At 38.3% G+C, this 12011-nt stretch overlaps 1 protein-coding gene across 1 annotated transcript; it reads left to right on the top strand.

Moving 5' to 3' along the window:
* Positions 1-2558: 2558 nt before the first annotated feature.
* Positions 2559-5418, top strand: LOC139934554 (carbohydrate sulfotransferase 3-like). The gene has a single exon (XM_071928817.1). The coding sequence runs from the start codon at positions 2960-2962 to the stop codon at positions 4115-4117; it is 1158 nt and encodes a 385-aa protein (XP_071784918.1). The 5' UTR covers positions 2559-2959; the 3' UTR covers positions 4118-5418.
* The last annotated feature ends 6593 nt before the right edge of the window (positions 5419-12011 follow it).

Below are 12011 nucleotides of genomic sequence, written 5' to 3'. Positions count from 1 at the left end.
TCTCCAGCAATTTTAAACAAAAGTAAAGCTTGTACAAACTTAAACTTACTATGTACATAGACAATAGTGAGTAGATGAAACCGCCACTTTTTGGGAATGATGACGTCATTGATGACGTCATGGCAAGGTTTTTAAAGTTGAAAAACGACATTTGCTTTTCGCTGTATCTCAACGAATATAATAGCTATGATGTTCATACTTGGGTATCGGATAGATAAAGACTTGGACAACATTTGAAAAGTTAACGCCAAAAATCGTATGACCTTAACTTCCGGTCGTTACCCTGGGTCAAAGTTCGCCTTCGTGTATTTTACATAAAAAAAAACCCAACTTTTGAGCTTTTAAACAAAAGTAAAGCTTGTACAAACTTAAAACTTGCTATGTCATAGACAATAGTGAGTAGATGAAACCGCCATTTTTTGGAATGATGACGTCATTGATTAGGTCATGACAAGGTTTTAATGTTGAAAAAAGACATTTGCTTTTCGCTGTATCTCAACGAATAAGTTCGACTTCGTGTTTTTTCATAAAAAAAACAACTTTTGAGCTGATCTACGGCATAACTCAAGATTGAGATCGATTTGAACCTTGAAACTCAACAGATAGTTGAACCTTTGTGTTTTTAAGACACCACAGGCCTAATTACGTCATCAGGTATTAAATTACAATAAAACAATGTTAAAATGTGTACAAATCATATGGCGAAAACGTTTTGGGGGGAATCCCAACAGAGCTCTCGTTTGTCCAACAAAATAGGGCGCTGTTGATTATCAAATCTGTGTACATCATCCCGTGCGGAGGTAGCTAAATTTCAAAAGGGTTTCCATAAATTGCAAATTAAAACCTAAAGCCAATCTTACACAAAAATATTGCATTTGTGAAGAAAAAAAGGAGTCGTTAAAAACTGTGACACAAGTTTAACTATAAAAATTAACGACACGTTGTAGAAAAAGTCATCTTTATGGTTCAATGTTTTTGAACTACGTCATCACGTAACGCCCAACCGAACACCGTATTTTTGTAATTAACAAAAATTTTATCTCTAGTGTATTTTTAAGTTTGTTCGGCCAACCCAAAAATACCTTGTCCGCTAACAAAAGCACCTTTTCCAAACCCGTATGAACTTGAAACTTCACACATAGATAGGTATTTATTAGGAGAGGAAACCGTTTAAGTTACGTCATGATGACGTCAACCGTTCTTGAATGATGGTCATTCAAAGTTTTTTTTATTAATATAAAATCATAACTTCTGATATACACAGGGAATTCTTACAATTAATACATCATCGGAATCATCATTCAAAACTCCGTAAACGCATCGCAGACATAATCCCATTTTGAACTTGTCTTACGGTTCAAAAGTAAGCATTTGTATATTTTCTTGGCTTAAGTGTTTATGCCCAACGCAGCATACCCCTCGCGACTATAGCTTGTTCAGACTTGTTTACACATTATACGCCAGTGCCATGTGCGTGCACATGGCGTGATTTTCCATTGATAAGTTTTGACTGGCAAAAGGTCACATACGGAGCTCCAGGAGTGCCATCCAACATATTGAGTTACCGACATACGTTATCTCATCAAGACGACTTATTTCGTGGAACCAGTTACTAACCGACATATTATTTTGCTAAGTCGACTTACTCAAAACTATCAGTTGACTTAATAACATAATTTATCTCACCAAGTCGACTTAGATAAAATGTTAAGTCCACTTACTGAAATAATTTGCCTCACCAAGTCGACTAACAGTTTACTTATACACAGCCTGCACACGTTGCAATTTGAGATTGCGAGTTAGGGCCCGCGTGATCGCTAATAATGTGGGGCGTTTTTTGTGCCTGGGATGCAGAAGAATAACCACAATCTAAAAGTACTGAGTATACAGTGCTAACACACATCGGTGTATGGGTAAAAACCAAAATTAATATTCTTTATCCCCGATGCAAATTTAACATCTATTATATCGTTGCGGTACCCGCTGCCAAAACATAGGATTCGAACTGCCTCTAGCTGCCGGGCAACCTCGGTAGTCTAGTTGGTAAGACACTGCTCTAGAATTGCAAGGGTCGTGGGTTCGAATCCCATCCGAGTAACATGCCTGTGATATTTTTTCACAGGACTCGGGAAAGTACTGAGTATACAGTGGTAACACACATCGGTGTATGGGTAAAAACCAAAATTAATATTCTTTATCCCCGATGCAAATTTAACATCTATTACACAATCTAAGACTTGAATCAAGTCTACACCTCGTCCAACTCCGATTGTATTAGTCAGTTCAGGCATCCTCTTCAATTTTATTTTATGTAACAAGCAAAATGATTAATTTACTGATTTTATTTAAAAAAGGAAAATGGCTGTTAGCAAACTGCGTCCAACTAACATTACATGGTGTACATGTACTTGCAAAAAAGTGTTACTGGCCTCACGTTTTGACCCTACTAAATAGCTACGTGAGAAGAATGAGACAATAAATCATGAATTCAGTTCAAAAGGATAAAAGTTTGTTTTCGTTATATTATTCATCAAACTATAAGCCTTTACACAATTAAAATCTTCACAACAAAATGTATGTATGGAAGGTACCAGACAGCACGTAGAGCCGAGTTGAAAAGTGACAATACCAAAGTGCAACCATCAGCCGTGAAGTTACATTATATATGATGGTTGTCAAAAGGATAAAAATGTTGTTGTCGCCACAACCAACCCCTTTATATTCAACGAACCATGTAGCCTTGCTCAAGGCAGTCGAGTTATTCACTCCGAAAACCCAGCCGTATTCACTGTGCGTAAAACCCACCCGTATTCACTGTGCGTAACATCTTTGCATTTTTAACAACACTTATTTCATTGACTCAAACGCTGACCTTGACGATATCCGAACACCTTGTGTTTGTTTCTACAAACACTAAATTCTAGTTATTTATTTTTTTTGATTGAAACCGGATTTTGAAATGGCTCAACAATTCTCAGCTTCTAGAAACGTTAGTAAAGTTTTCCTAGTTGGAGCAGCAGGCTTTTTATCGGCAGCGTCAATATTCATGCTCGCTGGTGGTGCTGCGTGGCTGGATGGTACCACTTACCAACCTATTCCTCACATTGGTTTTCAGAGTTCCAGACAGTTCCCGCTTTGTACTCAAACTCAGGACAAACACATGACAACTGAAGACACTCCAAGCGGTGTGAAGATTATCATCTTAGCATCAATGAGAACTGGATCTTCCTTCGTTGGTCAAATGTTCGGCCAAAACAGTGATATTTTCTACCTATTTGAACCCGGCACATTCCTTCAAGCTGCCCTCCGCCAACGAGGTGATATATTCTCGCAGTCGCTTTACATTGATATGTTGGACAGCCTTTATCGGTGTAACTTGACTGGCTATGAATATTATTCAAAATGGTTATCGACGCTGGTCCCGGGAAGTTTGTTACAGAAAGCCCCGGATATGTACAAACTGCTTTGCTCCAAGCCAGATATTTCGTCTAAAAAAAAGGTACAGTGTGGGAAAACGACACCTCAACATTTCATGCGCACATGTATGGATTTGAAGAAAGTTGCGATCAAATCAATTCGTATCTCTGATATTGGAAGTCTGTTACCGTTGATCAAAGACAAGACGGTCAATCTGAAAGTGATTCATCTCGTTCGTGATCCGAGAGGGATGATCGCTTCTCGTGTGCTTGCCTTGAACGAAGGTAAGAAAACGGCAGACACATTAGAAAAATTTACGGACGACACAAAGGCATCACTTATCAATTACTGTCGGAACAATTTGCACAACACGGACGTGGGGACCAACATGCCCAAATTCCAAGACAACTATTTGCTTCTGAGGTACGAGGATGTCTCTTTGGATCCACACGAAGAGGCTCGACGCATCTATAATTTCACCGGTCTTGGTGCTGTTCCTAGAAACGTGTCCAGGTGGATTCAAGAACACACGAGTGCTCACGTAGCCGGGACTTACTCCACCTCACGAGTGTCAAGTCAAGTCTACCAATCTTGGCGCTCTAGACTCAGTTTCCCAACTGTTAAAACCATTGAGGAAGTTGGAACCTGTTCTCAAATGATGCAAAGATTTGGCTCCCAGCTAAAGATCAAGAACATCTGACTAATCTAAAAATCTCCATTTTATCTGACAATGTGCCGGATCATGTCAAACGGGATATATACGCCTTTGACAAACCATACTGACTGAGTTAAAGTTTAGGGAAATTTCTTTGTGGTTTGGGCTACACGTTTTAAAAGGTTCTATTCCTCGTTTTGTTTTGATCATTATCAGTTTTGAAAATGTTATACACGTGTGTTATTTGAGGAGGCAGTTGACAAACTTGTGTTTTATTTGACTTTGTTGGAGCCAACTCCTCCACTTACAGGATAAGTGGATGAAATATTATACAAAGGGCTGAAAATCATGTACCAAAAGACCAGCAAAATTTCACCACTAAAATAACGGAAGTTTATAAAATCCAATCAAAAGAATTTTGGAAGCAGATCTGTGACCAATTTCATAGATCTGCTGGAACAGATTGTTGCTTTACAATTGCTGCTAGCACAATATGAGCAGGAAACTAGTCACAAATTGATCAGGTGGCACGGTTTGTTGGCTAGTCTAGCCTACCTTCGTCTTTAATGTGCAATTGTGTAGACAGTTTACTAAGCTCTATATAAAGTTGGGCCCTGTGAGTGTAATTTGAGACATAGGCCGATGGAAGGCCTTGCACAGTAGCAAAATGATGTATCAACTTTTTGGCAAAAGTTTGTGAATTTCTTATAAGTAAGACATTAGCCTATTATTTATGATGTATATTGGTATTAAATAACAACATTAAAGGCCAAAATATAAACTTTTTGCGGGGGCGAGGCGCACCGTGGTTGGTAACCGCGATAATAAGTGGCAGCGGACAAATAAACATGGGGCGTGTGGCGACCGCCATTTTGTGTGTCCAGTCGCCAAATAAAGGTTACCAAAAAATATTTACGGGCTAACGATATACAATAATAGTTTGGTTTAACGTTTTTGAACGCTTATATCTGAACTTTATTTAGGCAACAGATTGTATTGCAGTTGTTGTATTGTGTAAATAAACCAAGTGCACCTAAACCGCCTCATTCATTATCCTACCCCCAACACGCACATTATAAATAAACCACTGCAGGTGTTGCTGTCACTTAGCATCACGTGTCGATTGGGATCATTACAACACCTCCGCGTAGCTGCAAAACCTCAATAATCAATTTAAAAATATATATATATATATGCATAAGGGCTTATTATATTATAATATTATGAGGATACACAATACAGTTGGAAAGAGCCGTATTGTGTCATTTTCCGCTTACAAATTCACATTATTGATTATTGACTTTCTGTTTTGTTATATCAGACTACTACTCCTTCTTCTGGCCTTGAATAGCAACATGTATAAACGTTTTGTTTTTTTTTTTTTTTTTTTTTTTTTTTTTTTTTTTTTTGGGGGGGGGGCCCTACCAATCTTGGCGCTCTAGTCTCAGTTTCCCAACTGTTAAAACCATTGAGGAAGTTGGAACCTGTTCTCAAATGATGCAAGGATTTGGTTATCTCCCAGCTAAAGATCAAGAACATCTGACTAATCTAAAAAATCTCCCTTTTATCTGACAATGTGTCGGATGTCAAACGGGATTATGCCTTTGAAAAACCATACTGACTGGGTTAAGTTTAGGGTAATTCGTCTGTGGTTTGGGCTACACTTTTTTAAAAAGTATTATTTTTCCTCGTTTAGTTTTGATCAATACCAGTTTTGAAAATGTTATACCTGTGTGTTATTTGAGGAGGCAGTTGACAAACTTGTGTTTGACTTTGTTGGAGCCAACTCCTCCACTTACAGAATACGTGGATTATATTATACAAAGGGCTGAAAATCATACAAAAGACCAGCAAAATTTCACCACTAAAAATCCGGAAATTTATGGTATTCAATGGGCACATTTTTTGCAGCTTAAACATAATATTGCTTAACAATTGCTGCTATATAAGCAAACGATGAACAGGAAACCAGTCACATATTGTACATGTGGCAATTTTACTCTCTAAATGTAAAAGAGTGAAAATTTCATTCTCTTGTCCGAGTGGTGGTATTTTCGCTCTGTTGAGAGTGAAAGTCAATCTGTATCACTCTTTCTGAGTGAAATTGAAAAAAACTTAACTCTAAATCGAGTTAAAAGTATCCGTTTTCCGCCATATGGCTCTTTTTGATAGTGGTATTGGCGGACAAAACGAGTGTTTTTCATTCTATTTTACATTGAGAGAGCATTTTGGCTGGTCTTAGTTTATATAGTTACATATCTTTCTTTCCATTGACTGCTTCGCGAGGTGTATCATCATCGGCAATGGCAACCAACAATCCCCTATGTGGAGGGCTGGAGGCATTAAGTGGATTTCACCCGGCACCTCATTGTGCCTTACGGACATGTAAGGCTGATGTTATAGTAGGGTTAGATGATGTTGCCGTCGGCCGTCGCCGTCGGCCGTCGCCGTCGGCCGTCGCCGTCGGCCGTCGCCGTCGGCCGTCGCCGTCGGCCGTCGCCGTCGGCCGTCGCCGTCGGCCGTCGCCGTCGGCCGTCGCCGTCGGCCGTCGCCGTCGCCTCCGGACTCTTGAGGGCGCTGTTTCACTATCCTGCACAGAGCCGTCACATTATAAATGAATGGGTGGATAGATAGATAAATCATTTTTTTAATTAAATTTATTTAACTATTTATTTGCTTGTCTAATTTCTGGTTTACTTTATTGTTTGGTTATTAATTGATTGGTTGTTTTGATTGCTGTATTCATATTTAATCATCCATTTATTTATGTAAGAGTATTTATGTTGGAAAAGGAGATTGTTTGACTAACCTTTTTTTGCTTGTGTTGTTAATTTATCAAGTTGTCTATTTATTTATTGACCTATTTTTATGTTTATCCATCCATATATATTGTATTATTTGTTGCTTTATTTCTTTTTACATGTTGTTTTCTAATTAGCTGTTCCGACCTACCGTCGGAACAGGTATTGTTTCTGTCGTGATTTTTATTTTTATATTTCTTTAAGCCTAATCTCCCAAACCATAATACGAAAGAGTGAGTTTATTATACCAAATTGTAGCTTAGAACATAAGCTTTACTCTAAATGTAAAAAAATTAAGAATCTTAATTAATTAACCACGTAATCTTCATTTGAATATAACTGGATGCAGTCGCTTCCATGTTATTGTTAAATATTATTATCTTTGGTAAATGCCATACAGTATGTACCTATCATGAGTTGTGACTTCTTGAGATGAGTCTACGCGTTTGAATATAACTGGATGCAGTCACTTCCATGTTATTGTTAAACATTCTCTATGGTAAATGCCATACAGTATGTAACTATCATGAGTTGTGACTTCTTAAGACGAAGTCTACTCATTCTGTTTTCCTACCATCGTTCAGGACCCATAACAATCTAACCGAATTCCGGGCCCATATACTTTGCACGCGACAAAGTACGAAGGTTTAGGGATTTCGTTTAAACGAACGTGCGTAATTGAATAGGGGTTTTTGACGACGACGACACACCATCGTGTCCACAGATTTACACTAAACTTAAACAGTTTGAAGATAATGATAGTTGAAAGCTTCCCTTAAAATATTACTTGCTGTGGTGTTGTAGTTTTTGAGAAATTAGTGAAAAAACTGTCAACGTATGACTGGGACCGAGTTGGTTTGGGACCGAGTTGACCGGTGTCATGACAAAAACTGTCCGCTGGCAATAAGTGTCCGCTGAGCATGCGCAGTAGACCCTGGACACTATTTGGCATGTATTACGTGACAAATAGTGTCCGCCCAACAAAAAGTGTCCGGGCGCCGTGCTGCACAGTGCTGATTTATATTAAAAGTAAATACAAGCCAAAAAAATAGACGAACAGAACACTCAAAAGTATGTCAAGATTAGGTTTAAAAAGTACGAATTGTGAAAGTGCTAAAATGTTCTTACGAATTATTTACAATAAAATACAACGAAGAAAGCGTTCAAGTAAAGACAAGGTTTTGCGTGTCTAAAAATATTATGTTATATACAAATTACACTAAAAATTAACCATTTACAAGATGGAAATATAATATAAACAACTCTGAAAAGTATTACAATATACAGGCTAAATACGAAAGATAAAAATAGTACGATATAATTAAAATCAGAAATAGACATTCATGATTTAAACCTGTCATTTAGAACACGAACAGCTGTGGGGTAAAAACTCTGCACAGTACGGTTGGATCCAGGTTTAATTGAACGGAAACGATTCTTAGACCGCATGGGCTGAAAGAGGGAATGTGCTGGGTGAAACTGGTCATCTACTATAGAGAGGGCTCGTTTTTTAACTCGAGAGAGATACAGTTCATCAAGTGATGGAAGTTGGCAACCTATGATTTTACTAGCGGTGCGAACGATCCGGCTGATACGCTTCCGGTCATCGGCTGTTGCATTGCCCCACCAAACGATCACTCTCAATCACCGCTCGGTAGAACTTCAACAGAAGTGGCTGACTGACATGGAAGCTTCTCAGCCGTCTCAAGAAAAATAATCTTTGCAATAAGTGTCCGCTGAGCATGCGCAGTAGACCCTGGACACTATTTGGCATGTATTACGTGACAAATAGTGTCCGCCCAACAAAAAGTGTCCGGGCGCCGTGCTGCACAGTGCTGATTTATATTAAAAGTAAATACAAGCCCCCAAAAATAAACGAACAGAACACTCAAAAGTATGTCAAGATTAGTATCTTATCATGAAAACAGTGCAGGTTTAAAAAGTACGAATTGTGAAAGTGCTAAAATGTTCTTACGAATTATTTACAATAAAATACAACGAAGAAAGCGTTCAAGTAAAGACAAGACCGTCAAAAGTATGTCATGGTTAGTTGGATAAAAACTCTGCAAAGTACGGTTGGATCCAGGTTTAATTGAACGGAAACGATTCTTAGACCGCATGGGCTGAAAGAGGGAATGTGCTGGGTGAAACTGGTCATCTACTATAGAGAGGGCTCGTTTTTTAACTCGAGAGAGATACAGTTCATCAAGTGATGGAAGTTGGCAACCTATGATTTTACTAGCGGTGCGAACGATCCGGCTGATACGCTTCCGGTCATCGGCTGTTGCATTGCCCCACCAAACGATCACTCTCAATCACCGCTCGGTAGAACTTCAACAGAAGTGGCTGACTGACATGGAAGCTTCTCAGCCGTCTCAAGAAAAATAATCTTTGCAATAAGTGTCCGCTGAGCATGCGCAGTAGACCCTGGACACTATTTGGCATGTATTACGTGACAAATAGTGTCCGCCCAACAAAAAGTGTCCGGGCGCCGTGCTGCACAGTGCTGATTTATATTAAAAGTAAATACAAGCCCCCAAAAATAAACGAACAGAACACTCAAAAGTATGTCAAGATTAGTATCTTATCATGAAAACAGTGCAGGTTTAAAAAGTACGAATTGTGAAAGTGCTAAAATGTTCTTACGAATTATTTACAATAAAATACAACGAAGAAAGCGTTCAAGTAAAGACAAGACCGTCAAAAGTATGTCATGGTTAGTATTTACTATTTTACTTAATAAGTAATTAAAAAGTGAAGGTTAAAAGTACGAATTGTGAAAGTGCCAAATGATCATAAATAATACGAATATTATATTCAAACACAAGCAGGAAAGCGTTACAAAAAAATAATAAATAAAACTAAAACTAAAAGGTTAAAAAGGCACGCTATGATGATGCACGCTAACCGCGGACACTATTTAGCAAGCTTCCATAAGCAATGTGACGTCGTGGACGCTTGACCAATCAGAACACAATAAGCTAATGAGCGGACACTTATTGCCAGCGGACAGTTTTTGTCATGACACCGGGCTCGTTTCAGGCGACGAGCGTAGACGACGAAAATAGACCGCCCGGGATTTGGAATGATTTACGGGTAAAGTCACCTTGTTTGCGCCGAGGACCAATTGCCTAAACTAATTCCAGTGTTTCGCGTTACTTTCGGAAACTAGACCACGATCGACAAACAAAAACTCCTTGACAGGAATACAAAAGCAGAGATTTTATTATGCTGATCGTTTCTCTGGTGGTTGAGTGGCTCAGTTTTATAGAGCTGCTTATAATAAACAGGCAAAACATTTTGCTTTACAAAATTGCAGAAATTGAGCAGAACACCTGGATTCACAACTTGAACATGAGGCATTCGTTAAGCTGCTTTTTGTGTAAAAAGCTATTATGTAGTTTGGTCCTGGGCCAATGGCTTTTAAAGGAAAGAATCGCAGCGCTTACGTAATCAGGGAACTGTGCTTACGCTAAGCGTATTTTACAGCTTAGCATGGAATGTGTTCTTCACGTCACAATTCGCATCAAAAAGTTTGCTACAGTTGACTAATTGTGCTCAACTCCTGCGAAACTTTCACTGCGAAAACAGTGACTTAAAAATTTGATTTGCGTTCGCAGGAAAAACCGTGCTTTACTTGAGACAAAAGTACGCAGGGGCGACTAGTGTGCTTTAGTGTTAAACTCGCGACTACAAGTTATTATTTGAGTCGCGACTACTGTTTTTCTCTACTCCGTTATAATCGTGTCCACACATCGACTACAAAATTTGTCCCGACTACCTGTTTGGTGAACCAGTTGTGTTGGTTACTAATATTCGCAACATAATTAATATTGCCCTTGCGGCATAGCGGCACAAATCTTGAGAATCCGTACTTTATCTCGACAAGTGTCATAGTTAGTTTTGAAGTGCGACTAGTCGAGTAGTAAATTTCACTAGTCACATCCATTCGCAACATAATTAAAAATTTGTCCCGACTATATTGGTGAACCAGTTGTGTTGCTTACTACTATTCGCAACATAATTAGCTGTTCCGAACTTTCAGTCGGAACAGCTATTGTTCTTATCAAGATTTTTATTTGTTTTTATTAGCTGTTCCGAACTTTCAGTCGGAACAGCTATTGTTCTTATCAAGATTTTTATTTGTTTTTATTATTATCATTATTCTTTCCTTCTCTCAAAAAGCCATTGGATTAGTACACGCATTTTGTCAATTCGAAAAAAAATACTTAGCTTAGTACAAAAGAGTCAGACCATATATCATATTAAAGCTAAGGTCTTGAAGTTGTAGTTAAATGTAATTTGCATAAATTAAATAATTAATTAACTAAGTTATAACGACATGAATATTTAATTAGCCAATCTTTAGATTGCCATATCTCACAAACTATACGTCCGATCGCAATTTTTTTCTTCAATTTTGTACTTTGTGGGTACTGTATAACTATTCCATGGCCTTAAAATCCGGACGACATCACCATGACGTCATGTATTGCACGTTTTGTGTCTGTGCACAAACACAATGGCTCTTCAAATGTCAACATTTAAATGGTCAAAAACTTAATAACTTCAAAATTATTTATCTGTTTGTTTCCTGAATTTGATATTTTGTGTCCAAAAATACACTGATTCTAAAAATAATGGTTTCCGTTCATTAAAACCAATCAAGGGACGTCTATCATTAACGAATAAATTAAAATCTTGCCGTCATCGGTACAACGTAGTACTTCTGGATGTAGTCACTAAACTGCGTGCATTTGCTTTCATGTGGTTGTACACTGTCTCTATGGGTGGTTGCAATACAGTGTGGACCTGTTTGCATTGAGGACTTACTTGAGGGGAGTCTACCACGCTGTCCTGATGATGGCATCGATGTAAACTGCGCCAATAAAGTATCTAAACACTTACAAATGGTCAGATATATCGGAACCTGAAATAGTATGCCAAAAAATAATTATTCATTTCTATTCACCGTTAATTTCTGCACATTTTGACACATCTTGTGTTGCGCTACGATGTTGTTTGGTGGATTTCTGGGCACTTGAGTGGCTTAAGGTCGAATTTCAAAAGTTGCAAAAGCCCCTATTCAAGCTAAATCGTTGTATTGTGACGAGTAAGATCAGCGTTTCTTTTGCCCG

This window comes from Asterias amurensis, chromosome 1 (assembly GCF_032118995.1).
Source record: "Asterias amurensis chromosome 1, ASM3211899v1".
In the NCBI taxonomy this organism is placed as follows: Eukaryota; Metazoa; Echinodermata; class Asteroidea; order Forcipulatida; family Asteriidae; genus Asterias; species Asterias amurensis.
Note: the sequence above shows the minus strand (reverse complement) of the source record. Positions and strands in the feature narration are given on the sequence as shown.